At 45.3% G+C, this 18,223-nt stretch overlaps 1 protein-coding gene across 1 annotated transcript in view; it reads right to left on the reverse strand.

Moving 5' to 3' along the window:
- Positions 1–18,223, reverse strand: part of LOC123350516 (trichohyalin-like) — a 46,010-nt gene that overhangs the window by 13,566 nt on the left and 14,221 nt on the right. Inside the window, exons 8-16 of the mRNA XM_044989132.1 lie at positions 10,865–11,221; positions 9,010–9,167; positions 8,580–8,724; positions 6,359–6,516; positions 5,929–6,073; positions 4,074–4,231; positions 3,644–3,788; positions 1,789–1,946; positions 1,358–1,502 (exon numbers count right to left, since the gene is read on the reverse strand). Of these exons, the coding sequence (XP_044845067.1) occupies positions 1,358–1,502; positions 1,789–1,946; positions 3,644–3,788; positions 4,074–4,231; positions 5,929–6,073; positions 6,359–6,516; positions 8,580–8,724; positions 9,010–9,167; positions 10,865–11,221 (1,569 nt within the window). The remainder of the gene's footprint in view (positions 1–1,357; positions 1,503–1,788; positions 1,947–3,643; positions 3,789–4,073; positions 4,232–5,928; positions 6,074–6,358; positions 6,517–8,579; positions 8,725–9,009; positions 9,168–10,864; positions 11,222–18,223) is intronic.

The following is an 18,223-nucleotide window of genomic DNA, read 5'->3' on the forward strand; positions in this document are numbered from 1 at the left end:
AATCGGCAATGGACTTTTTCAAGAACTTCTCACGCTTCAGTGTTTCACCTGATCACCTATAGGGGTCAGACGTATTTGTTTAACCTGATTCACAATAGTAATCTGGGGAGAGAGGAGTCGGCACCGTTTTGGCTTCGTCTGAAGCATGAGAATTCAGATGCTGTTCGAGACGGGATAACAGTTGAGTGCCCAGTGCAGGAAGGTGCTATTGATGCTATATTTTTAAAATGTGGCAGGTGTGTTTTGCCTACGTGCCGCGGCTCCAACTGAGTCCCAGATTTGAGGTCAGGGAGCAGCCTGCCCCCCAGGTCATATTGGAAGGCACTTTTGGTGGAAGAGATGAGCAAGGGAGTCACTTTCCTCTTCAGCATGTGGCCTGGTTTGCCTGCTGGGATCATGTCAGCATGCCTCTTTCAATTATTCCCTCACCTAGCAGTGGCCTCAGGCATTGGTCGCCCTTTTTTCTCCCCTGTTATCTGTCTCTGGCACACAGCAGTTTACTGTTCTGAGGTGTAACATGCTTCGGTTTACTTGAAGTCATCAGGCACAACGGAGGGGAATTTGGGTGAAATGTATGGCCTCTGATGTGCTGGAGGTCAGACTTCATTGGGCAATTGTCCCTGCTGGCCTTGCACCCTGCAAATATGAGAAGGTGCCCTCTTCTCCCTTTCTTTATCATGCCTAAAGAAGGCCGGGAGCTGTATAGTTCCCTGCCAGATTCCAACTTATATCTCTCAGTTCTGCTATTTCCTGGAATTACTGCAGGAGATGTTTGCAGTTTCTGTGACTCTGCATTCATGTGCCTCACTCCTTTCCACAGGGCTTGGGTGCGATGAATGATTAGCAAGAACGTCAGCTACAGAGTGGTATTCATTTTGCCCACAAGGTGTAGGACAAGTAAACAACAGAATGTAAAGAAAGACAAATACACCGCGGATTGGAAGCACCCTGAGGAACGAACATTGCTTCTCTTCCTAATTGCAGAGCGTTCACTCCCTAGATTCTTTTGATATCACCATTTCATTAGTCTGGCGTTCTAGGCACCAGAGCATCTTCCAAGGAGACAGGATTAGAATTTCAAACCTACCTCTACAAAGGTGGAAGGACCTTTCAAGCCTCCTTCTGATATCAAAGGGAAACAAACAGCGAAATATAAAATGGAAGGCAAGGAAAGGGCACCACTCCACTCCTTTGGGTGATCTGTCTATTGATCGAAAGAAGCCTCACAAGCAGATAGTCCCTCAACGTTAGGTTGAAGTCTTTTGTTTTACTGCAGCTAGAACAGTCCAGTCTTTCCTTCCTGGGCGTCAGGGAATAAGAAACAAGTCAGAAAGACATTTTCAGTGCCCTCTCTTACCCAATATCTCTTGTTGTCCCAGCTTCTCTTCCGCGCTGCTGCCTGTCAGGGAGCTCATCAACCCTGAGAATTTCTCCTCTAGGCAGATTTCCAGTTGCTGCAGATCTCTTTTGGTAGCAAGCTCCGTGCTGGACAAAGCTTTCTCCTAGGGAATCATAGAATCATAGAATATCAGGGTTGGAAGGGACCTCAGGAGGTCATCTAGTCCAACCCCCTGCTCAAAGCAGGACCAATTCCCAACTAAATCATCCCAGCCAGAGCTGTGTCAAGCCTGACTTTAAAAACCTCTAAGGAAGGAGATTCCACCACCTCCCTAGGCAACCCATTCCAGTGTTTCACCACCCTCCTAGTGAAAAAGTTTTTTCCTAATAGCCAACCGTTCCCATTCCTTGGACAACTTCATCATCTCTGGAGTTCAAGCTACTGCTCACCTCTTCAATCTGTTTAGCCAGCTCTGAGAGGGGATCCTGTAACTGGCTTCGGACACCCTCTAACTTCTTATCCAATAAGGACATTACTTCTAGCTGACTGGACGTGATGTCTGCCTTGAGGTTCTCTCTCCATGAGGAAAGTTCTTCCATCTTCCGCTCTAGTATTTAAAAAGACAATACTATTAATGAGGCAGCTATCTCTGCTATACATGGATGGAGTTAGAATTGATGCATTTCCTACAGGGTGGGGAAGTCAAACAGTAGCGCCACACTGCTACCAATTTCCCAGTGTTAAAATCTTATTTTCTTATGTACAAAACACTGGTGTCCCATTGCATCGTGCCTATAAGAGACTCAAGGAGAGAGATTAATGTGGGTGGGAAAGGAAGGAAGGAATTCACTCAATAACTTTTTTAATTATTCGGTTGCAATCAATCTGTATTTCAGCCCATCTCTGGGTAAAACTCAATTCACAAGAGCCCCATCTAGTCTCTCTTGAATCGGCAATGGACTTTTTCAAGAACTTCTCACGCTTCAGTGTTTCACCTGATCACCTATAGGGGTCAGACGTATTTGTTTAACCTGATTCACAATAGTAATCTGGGGAGAGAGGAGTCGGCACCGTTTTGGCTTCGTCTGAAGCATGAGAATTCAGATGCTGTTCGAGACGGGATAACAGTTGAGTGCCCAGTGCAGGAAGGTGCTATTGATGCTATATTTTTAAAATGTGGCAGGTGTGTTTTGCCTACGTGCTGCGGCTCCAACTGAGTCCCAGATTTGAGGTCAGGGAGCAGCCTGCCCCCCAGGTCATATTGGAAGGCACTTTTGGTGGAAGAGATGAGCAAGGGAGTCACTTTCCTCTTCAGCATGTGGCCTGGTTTGCCTGCTGGGATCATGTCAGCATGCCTCTTTCAATTATTCCCTCACCTAGCAGTGGCCTCAGGCATCGGTCGCCCTTTTTTCTCCCCTGTTATCTGTCTCTGGCACACAGCAGTTTACTGTTCTGAGGTGTAACATGCTTCGGTTTACTTGAAGTCATCAGGCACAACGGAGGGGAATTTGGGTGAAATGTATGGCCTCTGATGTGCTGGAGGTCAGACTTCATTGGGCAATTGTCCCTGCTGGCCTTGCACCCTGCAAATATGAGAAGGTGCCCTCTTCTCCCTTTCTTTATCATGCCTAAAGAAGGCCGGGAGCTGTATAGTTCCCTGCCAGATTCCAACTTATATCTCTCAGTTCTGCTATTTCCTGGAATTACTGCAGGAGATGTTTGCAGTTTCTGTGACTCTGCATTCATGTGCCTCACTCCTTTCCACAGGGCTTGGGTGCGATGAATGATTAGCAAGAACGTCAGCTACAGAGTGGTATTCATTTTGCCCACAAGGTGTAGGACAAGTAAACAACAGAATGTAAAGAAAGACAAATACACCGCGGATTGGAAGCACCCTGAGGAACGAACATTGCTTCTCTTCCTAATTGCAGAGCGTTCACTCCCTAGATTCTTTTGATATCACCATTTCATTAGTCTGGCGTTATAGGCACCAGAGCATCTTCCAAGGAGACAGGATTAGAATTTCAAACCTACCTCTACAAAGGTGGAAGGACCTTTCAAGCCTCCTTCTGATATCAAAGGGAAACAAACAGCGAAATATAAAATGGAAGGCAAGGAAAGGGCACCACTCCACTCCTTTGGGTGATCTGTCTATTGATCGAAAGAAGCCTCACAAGCAGATAGTCCCTCAACGTTAGGTTGAAGTCTTTTGTTTTACTGCAGCTAGAACAGTCCGGTCTTTCCTTCCTGGGCGTCAGGGAATAAGAAACAAGTCAGAAAGACATTTTCAGTGCCCTCTCTTACCCAATATCTCTTGTTGTCCCAGCTTCTCATCCGCGCTGCTGCCTCTCAGGGTGCTCATCAACCCTGAGAATTTCTCCTCTAGGCAGATTTCCAGTTGCTGCAGATCTCTTTTGGTAGCAAGCTCCGTGCTGGACAAAGCTTTCTCCTAGGGAATCATAGAATCATAGAATATCAGGGTTGGAAGGGACCTCAGGAGGTCATCTAGTCCAACCCCCTGCTCAAAGCAGGACCAATTCCCAACTAAATCATCCCAGCCAGAGCTGTGTCAAGCCTGACTTTAAAAACCTCTAAGGAAGGAGATTCCACCACCTCCCTAGGCAACCCATTCCAGTGCTTCACCACCCTCCTAGTGAAAAAGTTTTTCCTAATAGCCAACCGTTCCCATTCCTTGGACAACTTCATCATCTCTGGAGTTCAAGCTACTGCTCACCTCTTCAATCTGTTTAGCCAGCTCTGAGAGGGGATCCTGTAACTGGCTTCGGACACCCTCTAACTTCTTATCCAATAAGGACATTACTTCTAGCTGACTGGACGTGATGTCTGCCTTGAGGTTCTCTCTCCATGAGGAAAGTTCTTCCATCTTCCGCTCTAGTATTTAAAAAGACAATACTATTAATGAGGCAGCTATCTCTGCTATACATGGATGGAGTTAGAATTGATGCATTTCCTACAGGGTGGGGAAGTCAAACAGTAGCGCCACACTGCTACCAATTTCCCAGTGTTAAAATCTTATTTTCTTATGTACAAAACACTGGTGTCCCATTGCATCGTGCCTATAAGAGACTCAAGGAGAGAGATTAATGTGGGTGGGAAAGGAAGGAAGGAATTCACTCAATAACTTTTTTAATTATTCGGTTGCAATCAATCTGTATTTCAGCCCATCTCTGGGTAAAACTCAATTCACAAGAGCCCCATCTAGTCTCTCTTGAATCGGCAATGGACTTTTTCAAGAACTTCTCACGCTTCAGTGTTTCACCTGATCACCTATAGGGGTCAGACGTATTTGTTTAACCTGATTCACAATAGTAATCTGGGGAGAGAGGAGTCGGCACCGTTTTGGCTTCGTCTGAAGCATGAGAATTCAGATGCTGTTCGAGACGGGATAACAGTTGAGTGCCCAGTGCAGGAAGGTGCTATTGATGCTATATTTTTAAAATGTGGCAGGTGTGTTTTGCCTACGTGCTGCGGCTCCAACTGAGTCCCAGATTTGAGGTCAGGGAGCAGCCTGCCCCCCAGGTCATATTGGGAGGCACTTTTGGTGGAAGAGATGAGCAAGGGAGTCACTTTCCTCTTCAGCATGTGGCCTGGTTTGCCTGCTGGGATCATGTCAGCATGCCTCTTTCAATTATTCCCTCACCTAGCAGTGGCCTCAGGCATCGGTCGCCCTTTTTTCTCCCCTGTTATCTGTCTCTGGCACACAGCAGTTTACTGTTCTGAGGTGTAACATGCTTCGGTTTACTTGAAGTCATCAGGCACAACGGAGGGGAATTTGGGTGAAATGTATGGCCTCTGATGTGCTGGAGGTCAGACTTCATTGGGCAATTGTCCCTGCTGGCCTTGCACCCTGCAAATATGAGAAGGTGCCCTCTTCTCCCTTTCTTTATCATGCCTAAAGAAGGCCGGGAGCTGTATAGTTCCCTGCCAGATTCCAACTTATATCTCTCAGTTCTGCTATTTCCTGGAATTACTGCAGGAGATGTTTGCAGTTTCTGTGACTCTGCATTCATGTGCCTCACTCCTTTCCACAGGGCTTGGGTGCGATGAATGATTAGCAAGAACGTCAGCTACAGAGTGGTATTCATTTTGCCCACAAGGTGTAGGACAAGTAAACAACAGAATGTAAAGAAAGACAAATACACCGCGGATTGGAAGCACCCTGAGGAACGAACATTGCTTCTCTTCCTAATTGCAGAGCGTTCACTCCCTAGATTCTTTTGATATCACCATTTCATTAGTCTGGCGTTCTAGGCACCAGAGCATCTTCCAAGGAGACAGGATTAGAATTTCAAACCTACCTCTACAAAGGTGGAAGGACCTTTCAAGCCTCCTTCTGATATCAAAGGGAAACAAACAGCGAAATATAAAATGGAAGGCAAGGAAAGGGCACCACTCCACTCCTTTGGGTGATCTGTCTATTGATCGAAAGAAGCCTCACAAGCAGATAGTCCCTCAACGTTAGGTTGAAGTCTTTTGTTTTACTGCAGCTAGAACAGTCCAGTCTTTCCTTCCTGGGCGTCAGGGAATAAGAAACAAGTCAGAAAGACATTTTCAGTGCCCTCTCTTACCCAATATCTCTTGTTGTCCCAGCTTCTCATCCGCGCTGCTGCCTCTCAGGGTGCTCATCAACCCTGAGAATTTCTCCTCTAGGCAGATTTCCAGTTGCTGCAGATCTCTTTTGGTAGCAAGCTCCGTGCTGGACAAAGCTTTCTCCTAGGGAATCATAGAATCATAGAATATCAGGGTTGGAAGGGACCTCAGGAGGTCATCTAGTCCAACCCCCTGCTCAAAGCAGGACCAATTCCCAACTAAATCATCCCAGCCAGAGCTGTGTCAAGCCTGACTTTAAAAACCTCTAAGGAAGGAGATTCCACCACCTCCCTAGGCAACCCATTCCAGTGCTTCACCACCCTCCTAGTGAAAAAGTTTTTCCTAATAGCCAACCGTTCCCATTCCTTGGACAACTTCATCATCTCTGGAGTTCAAGCTACTGCTCACCTCTTCAATCTGTTTAGCCAGCTCTGAGAGGGGATCCTGTAACTGGCTTCGGACACCCTCTAACTTCTTATCCAATAAGGACATTACTTCTAGCTGACTGGACGTGATGTCTGCCTTGAGGTTCTCTCTCCATGAGGAAAGTTCTTCCATCTTCCGCTCTAGTATTTAAAAAGACAATACTATTAATGAGGCAGCTATCTCTGCTATACATGGATGGAGTTAGAATTGATGCATTTCCTACAGGGTGGGGAAGTCAAACAGTAGCACCACACTGCTACCAATTTCCCAGTGTTAAAATCTTATTTTCTTATGTACAAAACACTGGTGTCCCATTGCATCGTGCCTATAAGAGACTCAAGGAGAGAGATTAATGTGGGTGGGAAAGGAAGGAAGGAATTCACTCAATAACTTTTTTAATTATTCGGTTGCAATCAATCTGTATTTCAGCCCATCTCTGGGTAAAACTCAATTCACAAGAGCCCCATCTAGTCTCTCTTGAATCGGCAATGGACTTTTTCAAGAACTTCTCACGCTTCAGTGTTTCACCTGATCACCTATAGGGGTCAGACGTATTTGTTTAACCTGATTCACAATAGTAATCTGGGGAGAGAGGAGTCGGCACCGTTTTGGCTTCGTCTGAAGCATGAGAATTCAGATGCTGTTCGAGACGGGATAACAGTTGAGTGCCCAGTGCAGGAAGGTGCTATTGATGCTATATTTTTAAAATGTGGCAGGTGTGTGTTTTGCCTACGTGCTGCGGCTCCAACTGAGTCCCAGATTTGAGGTCAGGGAGCAGCCTGCCCCCCGGGTCATATTGGGAGGCACTTTTGGTGGAAGAGATGAGCAAGGGAGTCACTTTCCTCTTCAGCATGTGGCCTGGTTTGCCTGCTGGGATCATGTCAGCATGCCTCTTTCAATTATTCCCTCACCTAGCAGTGGCCTCAGGCATCGGTCGCCCTTTTTTCTCCCCTGTTATCTGTCTCTGGCACACAGCAGTTTACTGTTCTGAGGTGTAACATGCTTCGGTTTACTTGAAGTCATCAGGCACAACGGAGGGGAATTTGGGTGAAATGTATGGCCTCTGATGTGCTGGAGGTCAGACTTCATTGGGCAATTGTCCCTGCTGGCCTTGCACCCTGCAAATATGAGAAGGTGCCCTCTTCTCCCTTTCTTTATCATGCCTAAAGAAGGCTGGGAGCTGTATAGTTCCCTGCCAGATTCCAACTTATATCTCTCAGTTCTGCTATTTCCTGGAATTACTGCAGGAGATGTTTGCAGTTTCTGTGACTCTGCATTCATGTGCCTCACTCCTTTCCACAGGGCTTGGGTGCGATGAATGATTAGCAAGAACGTCAGCTACAGAGTGGTATTCATTTTGCCCACAAGGTGTAGGACAAGTAAACAACAGAATGTAAAGAAAGACAAGAGAAGAATGAGGGGGGATTTGATAGCTGCTTTCAACTACCTGAAAGGGGGTTCCAAAGAGGATGGATCTAGACTGTTCTCAGTGGTAGAAGATGATAGAACAAGGAGTAATGGTCTCAAGTTGCAGAGGGGGAGGTTTAGGTTGGATATTATGAAAAACTTTTTCACTAGTAGGGTGGTGAAGAACTGGAATGGGTTACCTAGGGAGGTAGTGGAATCTCCTTCCTTAGAGGTTTTTAAGGTCAGGCTTGACAAAGCCCTGGCTGGGATGATTTAGTTGGGTTTGGTCCTGCTTTGAGCAGGGGGTTGGACTAGATGACCTCCTGAGGTCCCTTCCAACCCTGAGATTCTATGATTCTATGAAATACACCGCGGATTGGAAGCACCCTGAGGAACGAACATTGCTTCTCTTCCTAATTGCAGAGCGTTCACTCCCTAGATTCTTTTGATATCACCATTTCATTAGTCTGGCGTTCTAGGCACCAGAGCATCTTCCAAGGAGACAGGATTAGAATTTCAAACCTACCTCTACAAAGGTGGAAGGACCTTTCAAGCCTCCTTCTGATATCAAAGGGAAACAAACAGCGAAATATAAAATGGAAGGCAAGGAAAGGGCACCACTCCACTCCTTTGGGTGATCTGTCTATTGATCGAAAGAAGCCTCACAAGCAGATAGTCCCTCAACGTTAGGTTGAAGTCTTTTGTTTTACTGCAGCTAGAACAGTCCAGTCTTTCCTTCCTGGGCGTCAGGGAATAAGAAACAAGTCAGAAAGACATTTTCAGTGCCCTCTCTTACCCAATATCTCTTGTTGTCCCAGCTTCTCTTCCGCGCTGCTGCCTGTCAGGGAGCTCATCAACCCTGAGAATTTCTCCTCTAGGCAGATTTCCAGTTGCTGCAGATCTCTTTTGGTAGCAAGCTCCGTGCTGGACAAAGCTTTCTCCTAGGGAATCATAGAATCATAGAATATCAGGGTTGGAAGGGACCTCAGGAGGTCATCTAGTCCAACCCCCTGCTCAAAGCAGGACCAATTCCCAACTAAATCATCCCAGCCAGAGCTGTGTCAAGCCTGACTTTAAAAACCTCTAAGGAAGGAGATTCCACCACCTCCCTAGGCAACCCATTCCAGTGTTTCACCACCCTCCTAGTGAAAAAGTTTTTCCTAATAGCCAACCGTTCCCATTCCTTGGACAACTTCATCATCTCTGGAGTTCAAGCTACTGCTCACCTCTTCAATCTGTTTAGCCAGCTCTGAGAGGGGATCCTGTAACTGGCTTCGGACACCCTCTAACTTCTTATCCAATAAGGACATTACTTCTAGCTGACTGGACGTGATGTCTGCCTTGAGGTTCTCTCTCCATGAGGAAAGTTCTTCCATCTTCCGCTCTAGTATTTAAAAAGACAATACTATTAATGAGGCAGCTATCTCTGCTATACATGGATGGAGTTAGAATTGATGCATTTCCTACAGGGTGGGGAAGTCAAACAGTAGCGCCACACTGCTACCAATTTCCCAGTGTTAAAATCTTATTTTCTTATGTACAAAACACTGGTGTCCCATTGCATCGTGCCTATAAGAGACTCAAGGAGAGAGATTAATGTGGGTGGGAAAGGAAGGAAGGAATTCACTCAATAACTTTTTTAATTATTCGGTTGCAATCAATCTGTATTTCAGCCCATCTCTGGGTAAAACTCAATTCACAAGAGCCCCATCTAGTCTCTCTTGAATCGGCAATGGACTTTTTCAAGAACTTCTCACGCTTCAGTGTTTCACCTGATCACCTATAGGGGTCAGACGTATTTGTTTAACCTGATTCACAATAGTAATTTGGGGAGAGAGGAGTCGGCACCGTTTTGGCTTCGTCTGAAGCATGAGAATTCAGATGCTGTTCGAGACGGGATAACAGTTGAGTGCCCAGTGCAGGAAGGTGCTATTGATGCTATATTTTTAAAATGTGGCAGGTGTGTTTTGCCTACGTGCTGCGGCTCCAACTGAGTCCCAGATTTGAGGTCAGGGAGCAGCCTGCCCCCCAGGTCATATTGGAAGGCACTTTTGGTGGAAGAGATGAGCAAGGGAGTCACTTTCCTCTTCAGCATGTGGCCTGGTTTGCCTGCTGGGATCATGTCAGCATGCCTCTTTCAATTATTCCCTCACCTAGCAGTGGCCTCAGGCATCGGTCGCCCTTTTTTCTCCCCTGTTATCTGTCTCTGGCACACAGCAGTTTACTGTTCTGAGGTGTAACATGCTTCAGTTTACTTGAAGTCATCAGGCACAACGGAGGGGAATTTGGGTGAAATGTATGGCCTCTGATGTGCTGGAGGTCAGACTTCATTGGGCAATTGTCCCTGCTGGCCTTGCACCCTGCAAATATGAGAAGGTGCCCTCTTCTCCCTTTCTTTATCATGCCTAAAGAAGGCCGGGAGCTGTATAGTTCCCTGCCAGATTCCAACTTATATCTCTCAGTTCTGCTATTTCCTGGAATTACTGCAGGAGATGTTTGCAGTTTCTGTGACTCTGCATTCATGTGCCTCACTCCTTTCCACAGGGCTTGGGTGCGATGAATGATTAGCAAGAACGTCAGCTACAGAGTGGTATTCATTTTGCCCACAAGGTGTAGGACAAGTAAACAACAGAATGTAAAGAAAGACAAATACACCGCGGATTGGAAGCACCCTGAGGAACGAACATTGCTTCTCTTCCTAATTGCAGAGCGTTCACTCCCTAGATTCTTTTGATATCACCATTTCATTAGTCTGGCGTTCTAGGCACCAGAGCATCTTCCAAGGAGACAGGATTAGAATTTCAAACCTACCTCTACAAAGGTGGAAGGACCTTTCAAGCCTCCTTCTGATATCAAAGGGAAACAAACAGCGAAATATAAAATGGAAGGCAAGGAAAGGGCACCACTCCACTCCTTTGGGTGATCTATCAATTGATCGAAAGAAGCCTCACAAGCAGATGGTCCCTCAACGTTAGGTTGTAGTCTTTTGTTTTACTGCAGCTAGAACAGTCCGGTCTTTCCTTCCTGGGCGTCAGGGAATAAGAAACAAGTCAGAAAGACATTTTCAGTGCCCTCTCTTACCCAATATCTCTTGTTGTCCCAGCTTCTCATCCGCGCTGCTGCCTCTCAGGGTGCTCATCAACCCTGAGAATTTCTCCTCTAGGCAGATTTCCAGTTGCCGCAGATCTCTTTTGGTAGCAAGCTCCGTGCTGGACAAAGCTTTCTGCTTTCCCATTCCTTGGATAACTTTGTAATCTCTTGAGTTCAAGCTGTTGCTCATCTGTTCAATCTTTTTAGCCTGGCCTGGGAGCTGATCCTGTAACTGTCTTTGGTCACCCTCTAACTTCTTATCCAATAAGGACATTACTTCTAGCTGACTGCACTTGGTGTCTGTCTTGATGTTCACTCTCCATGAGGGAAGTTCTTCCATCTTCTGCTCTAGTATTTAAAAAGACAATACCATTAATGAGGCAGCTATCTCTGCTACACAAGTATGGAGTTAGAGTTGATGCATTTCTGACAGGGTGTGGAAGTCAAAAACTAGCGCCCCACTTCTACTTATATCCTAATAATATTTTATTTATGTGTTAGAAACCTGTGCCCCATTACATCCTGCATACAAATGACTCCAGAAGAGCGGTCAATTCTGGCTGGCAAAGGAAGGAATTTACCCAGTAACTTTAAATTAATTTTTTGGAACCAATCTGCATATCATCCCGTTTCTTGATAAAGAATCCAGTCCAGTCTGTACTTAAACTGAAATCTTTTTCTGAGAACTTCTAATGCATCAGTGCTTCATCCAGTTCCTTTCAGGGGACAGAAGGGATATCTTTACCTGATTCGCAGTAGTAATTTAGGGACAGATAGGTGGGAACAGGTTTGGCTTCCTCTGAAGCATCGAAATAAAATTCTGGTGGAGATAAGATAGTGATTGAGTGGCCAGTGCAGTGAAGAACTATAGATCCTCTTTCTTAAAAATGTGGCAGGTATGTTTTGTTTACATGCTGAGGGTCCAACTGATTCACAGATTTGGGGTCTGGAAGCAATCTTTCCCCAGATCATATTGGCAGGCACTATTGGTGGAGCAGGGGTTCCAGTGTGTGTGAATGTTGGGGACTCCTGACCATCCCAAATTTGTTCCTAGATGTCAGCTCACAGTGAGTGCCTTAGCCCTAGAATGAGCTCCTAACTGCAACACAGCTCAGTGCGGAATGTTCCTTCTGTGCTGCTCCCAGCTTCCACCCTTGCAGTAGGGAGCTTGTTTATGAAACGGCGCAGAGTATTTAAGATAAAAAAAGATGAGTCATTAAACTAAATTAAACATTGTTAGATGAGCGTGAAAGCATTTCCTGTCACTACAGTAAAAAGAGAGGAAAGAAGTTTAGGAATAAGTGGACAGTTTTCACAACTGAGTGGTAAATAGTGTTGTCCCTCAAGGGTCTGTACTGGGACCATAACTCTTCAACATATTCATAAATGATCTGGAGAAAAGAGTAAATAGTGAGGTGGCAGAATTTGCAGACGATACAAAATTACTCAAAATAGTTAAATAAAATATAGTAAAATATAATCCTTAGTATGGACAGAAAATGATGTGGTCTAAATTAGCTGTTACCCACCAAGAAAGAGATCTTGGAGCCATTGCAGATACTGGGTATCATTAGGAAAGGGATAGATAAAAGACAAAATATATCATATGGCCTCTATATAAATCCATGGTACGCCCCCATCTTGAATATTGCGTGCAAAAATGGTAACCACATCTCAAAATAGCTATATTGGATTTGGAAAAGGTACAGAGAAGGGCAACAGAAATGGTTAGCGGTATGGAACAGCTTCTGTATAAGGAAAGATTTAACAGACAGACTTTTTAGCTTGGAAGAGAGACAGCTAAGGAGGAATATGACAAAGGTCTATAAAATCATGAATGGTGTGAAAAAAATTAATAAGGAAATTTAATTTACTCCTTCCCATAACACAAAAATTAGGCGTCACCCAATTAAATTAATAGGCAGTAGATTTAGAACAAAGAAACCAAAGTATTTCTTTATAGTCAACTGTTGCAACTCTTTTGCCAGGGGGTGTTGTGAAGGCATAGGTGAAAGTATGCCAGTACGGTACGGTACGGCATACTGGCAAGAGCGGGTACACCGCCGATTGTACCGGATTCCCTAGTCCGGCGATTTAAAGTGTCTGGGGCTCCCGGCAGCTCCCCAGGCCCTTTAAATTGCTGCCAGAAGCCCGCTGGCCAAGCCCCTGGGTAGCAGAGGTGGCCAGGAGCCCTGGGGCTTCGGCGGTGATTTACAGGTCCCGGGGCTCCCAGCCACCACTACTGCAGCCGGAGCCCTGGGCCCTTTAAATCTTGATTTAAAGGGCCCGGGGATTTAAAGGCCCTGCCTCTTCTGGTTGAGGCCCCGCCCTTCTGGCTATGGCCCCACTTCACTGCTCAGGACTCCGGCGAACTGTCCTTTACGTTACTTTCACCCCTACGTGAAGGTCAGAACTGTAACAGGGTTCCAGTAAGAACTAGATAAACTCATGGAGGATAGGTCCATCAATGGCTATTAACCAGGATGGGCAGGGATGAAACAGTATGTTCTGCGCATCACTAGCCTCGGTTTTGCCAGAAGTTTTGAATTGGTGACAGGGGCTGGATCACTTGATGATTTCCTGTTCTCTTCATTCCCTCTGAAGTACCTGGTATTGTCCACTGTTAGAAGACTGGATGTTGGGCTAGATGGGCCAATGATCTTGCCCAGTATGCCCATTTTGCTGATCTTATATATAACCCAGAGTATCTGCCCCCTGGTGTAACCCACTAGATCCCCCTCTCCTCCCAGAGCTGAGATAGAATCCAGCAGTTCGAATGGGGTCTCTCTCCTCACAGAGTTAGTAACAAAGTAAGAATATACATTAAAATTTTAAAAATAACCAGGGTCCCTTAACTGACTTGCCACAAGATGTCAGAACATGTTGTTGTTAGAGCTGAGTGGGTCTAATATTTATTTTATTTTATTTCTATCACATAGGAATTAGATATAGTGCTCCTCTCAGCTAATTTCTAAGTTATCTGCCAAAAGAAATAGTTTTCTGGTGCCTAAGTAGCCTCTGGAATCATAGTTAAAATTGCCCCTCTTAAAGAAATCTGAAATGGTGTCTCTGGTGGAGGAGATGGGATCACGTTCCTCTGTAGTATGTGGCCTGGTTTGCCAGCTGGGATCATGTCAGTATGTCTCTTTCAATTATTCCTGGGCCTAGCAGGGGCTTCAGGCATTGGTTGCCCTTTGGTGTCTCCTGTTATGTGCCTCTGGCACACAGATTTTTATTATCCTGAGGACTAATATGCTTTAGTTTACTTCAAGTCAAAAGGCAAAACGTAGGGGAATTTCGGTGAAATGTATGGCTTGTGATGTGCAGGTGGTCAGACTTCATTGGGCTGCTGTCCTTGCACCCTGAAAATATGAGTAGGTGCCCTCTTCTCAGTTTTTTACGGTGCCTAAGAAATGCCATGAAGCTGTATACCTCCCTGCCTGATTCCAACTTATAAATCTCAGGACTCTCAGTTCTGGTATTTCCTGGAATTACTGCAGGAGATGTTGACAGTTTCTGAGACTCTACATTCTTCTGCCTCACTCCTTTCCACAGTTGAAGTCTTTTGTATTACTGCAGCTAGTACAGTCTGGTGTTTCCTTCCTGGCATTTCATACATATACTTGTATATACACACACACATTTTATATATATATATATATACACACACACACACATACATAAATATATATAGAAAGACAAAGTGCTGGCCCAAAGAGGAGGAGATGGCTATGCCTGAGCACAGTGTTATGGGGATGGAGAGAAAAAATACTCTAGTTCTTTGCCATGAGGTTGGAGGGGAGCTTTCCTGTAGATGACTAGTTGGAAGCAGGTAGAGAAGTCCCAGCAGTGATGTGTAGGAAATGGAGGAGATACATCACACTGACCCATTAACAAAAAGTGAGGAGACATGCTCTGGTTTTGGGCAGTGGAGACAGTGTAAGGCGCATGACCCCACAATGCCTTTCCCACTCATGTTAAGTGTCACCATTCTTCTGCAGACCACAGTTGGTTCCTTCCCTCTCAGTGTCTCGTGAATAATCCCCAGAACTTCCAAGGTCAGAGAGAAGCTCCATGTCACTCTCCAGACTTTGATTGGTCACTGCATATTACACAAATGTGAGAAATATACAGTGAATACAACTACCCTGGTTCTATGCAGAAATGAGCATCTCCCGTTGGCCAAGGAAATTATGGTAGCACATGACTCTGACAATCCCTCAACAAGGACAAGTGCAGAGTCCTGCACCTAGGACGGAAGAATCCCATGCACTGTTACAGACTAGGGACCGAATGGCTGGGCAGCAGTTCTGCAGAAAAGGACCTATGGGTTACGGTGGACGAAAAGCTGAATATGAGTCAGCAGTGTGCCCTTGTTGCCAAGAAGGCTAATGGCATTTTGGGTTGTATAAGTAGGGGCATTTCCAGCAGATCGAGGGATGTGATCATTCCCCTCTACTCAGCACTGGCGAGGCCTCATTTGGAGTACTGTGTCCAGTTTTGGGCCCCACACTACAAGAAGGATTTGGATAAATTGGAGAGAGTCCAGCGGAGGGCAACAAAGATGATTAGGGGGCTGGAGCACATGACTTCTGAGGAGAGGCTGAGGGAACTGGGATTGTTTAGTCAGCAGAAGAGAAGAATAAGGGGGGATTTGATAGCTGCTTTCAACTACCTGAAAGGGCTTTCCAAAGAGGATGGATCTAGACTGTTCTCAGTGGTAGAAGATGACAGAACAAGGAGTAATGGTCTCAAGTTGCAGAGGGGGAGGTTTAGGTTGGACATTAGGAAAAACTTTTTCACTAGTAGGGTGCTGAAGCACTGGAATGGGTTACCTAGGGAGGTGGTGGAATCTCCTTCCTTAGAGGTTTTTAAGGTCAGGCTTGACAAAGCCCTGGCTGGGATGATTTAGTTGGGTTTGGTCCTGCTTTGAGCAGGGGGTTGGACTAGATGACCTCCTGAGGTCCCTTCCAACCCTGAGATTCTATGATTCTATGATGATTATTAGAGGAATGCAAACCAGCAGAGAACTGAGCCAGTTTAGCAATTCATCCCCTAATATTTTATTAATTTAAAGTTTCAGAAGCTAAACAGAAATATGAAAATCACAGATTAAGTGAGTGCAATATAGTCATTATATGAAAAACATAGTATATTTAATTTATTTATTCATTAACAATTTAGTCATATCTGTCCTATGCAAGACAGACTGTCGACACATAAATATTGTTGAATTATTGACTGTGAAAATTGTTGTATTTTGGGACAGAAGTAGTCAAAGGCTGTGAGACACAGTAGGTTGGTGTGACACGGTGTACCAGGCTTCATGGTCCTACCACACTCTGGCTCATAAAGGAGCAGTAAAGTTGGATCCTCCAGCCTAGAAAGGCTGCAGGAAAGCAGCCAATCAGATTACAGCAGGCTCATTTAAAAGGAACCATGAGCAGGTCAGTTGCTGGCTGGAACCAGAAGGGTGAAGAAGGACTAGAAAGCTGTGAAAATCCACAGGTAAAGAGATTGGGGAGAAACCCTGCTCAAGCAGGGACAGGTCTGTGAAACTCTCAAAACCATAGAGGCCTGGAAGAGAAAACCTTGACCAAAAGGGGGCAGATACTGTTACAATCTTTCCTGGCTAGGAGGCCTGAGAGAAGACCCTGCAAAATCAGGACAGAGACTGAGAAACTCTCCATGTAAGGAGACCTGGGAGAGGCCCTGCTCAAACAGAGAACCCAAGAAGGTTGTGGAACGAATTACAAAGGAGCCCAGGAAATGTTTGTAGGGTACTCAGTTTGAGACCTGGAGTAATGGGCAGGCCAATACCGCCCCCCACCACCACCACCACCACTAGGGAAGTGGCCTACGTCCCAACAAGAGGATAAGACTCAGTATTAAAAGCCCAAGAAAAGGGGTGGGAATTAAAACAGGCCCAGAGTTGGGGCTGAAGACCCCGGAGAGGGCCAACCAGTTGTTGGACTGTGATACTCTGGAAGGGGCTCCTTCAACTGCCTCTAGACTATGTGTGACTTAGCCAGTGGGCTGAGTCACTGAAGATCCACTTAGCAAGGGCAAGAGCCAGCAGGGGGCACCAGCAGCATGGAAAAAGGAATGAGTGCAGGCCCACAGCCAGATGATAGGAACTCCCAAGAGAAGCGAGTGCACTCTGTCACAGTTGGTAGACAGATTCACTTATCAGGGAAGGTTAAACAACAGTCAGACACAACATCCCCTTCTTCATGATAGGTTTTACAGATAACAAGAGATACTAATGGCTGAAAGCAATACACAATACTCAGTCAAAAATACATTCCCTCATCCTGCTAGCTGGGAGGGGAGAGGACATTCCTTACTATTATGGTGAGCATCTCCCAGGTCTTTCCCTGACCCCAAATCTCCTACTAGGAAATGTGGGTTATCGCTATTTCTAGCAGGTCCCATTTCCATCATGCAGCCACTTTACACCTGTCATTTACAACCTGAACTCAGTCTTCTCAGTCTTAAAGGGCTGGGCCTTGGAATATGGTGCATAGACATACACTCCACAACCAGTTCAAGCTTAGAGACAATTTGTCAAAATTAGAAGCAAGGCATAATTTCGATTGCTTACTGTGGAAGTAGAGAAAGAACTGTCAGGGATTTGTAGGGGATCTTAATGCATGACAGCCTGTTAGCAAGAGTCAGGCTAGCTGTTAGCAAGAGTTAGGCCAGCTGTAACCCTAATTACACGAGATTTGTAGAAGCGAGGATTGTGTGAGGCGAGTGGGAAAGAACTGCGTGAGAAGTTGTTGCGAGCTTGCATTGATAACAAAATATGTTATCTAAATAGAAGTGAGAAAAATAAGATAGCAGGATGGTCTATGTATAAACAAATTGAAGCTGTTGCTTATTATTGTCTGTAACAAAAGTATAAATGTTTGCTGTAATTGTTTACCTGTTGAGAGACCTGTCTAGGAAGGGGAGACCCTATGTCCTAGGGCACTCCCTCCTTCTTTGCAATTGCTTGAGAAATAATAAAGTATTTGATTTTGCTGCACCCAAACAAAAAGTGAGAACTGAGTTTTTCTCCAACATTACCATTGATGACTAATTTGTTCTGATTTTTGGAAATCTACAAAAAATACTCTCAAAGTTTTAAGCCTTCTCACAAGATGTCATATAGGTTTGTTAAAGTGGTGAGTTTTGGGGACTGGGGTTGAATTCAGGTTTATAATGGTGTGTGAATGCAAACTCCACTCTGGAGCCAAAACCAGCACATCCAAAATAAATAAATAAATAAACCCTAATGCTCTCCGTTGGCCAAGAGGGAAAAACTGAATTCAACCCACATTCCTTCAATCAGCCACAAACCACCCA

Source organism: Mauremys mutica, chromosome 15 (assembly GCF_020497125.1).
Source record: "Mauremys mutica isolate MM-2020 ecotype Southern chromosome 15, ASM2049712v1, whole genome shotgun sequence".
Classification (NCBI taxonomy): domain Eukaryota; kingdom Metazoa; phylum Chordata; order Testudines; family Geoemydidae; genus Mauremys; species Mauremys mutica.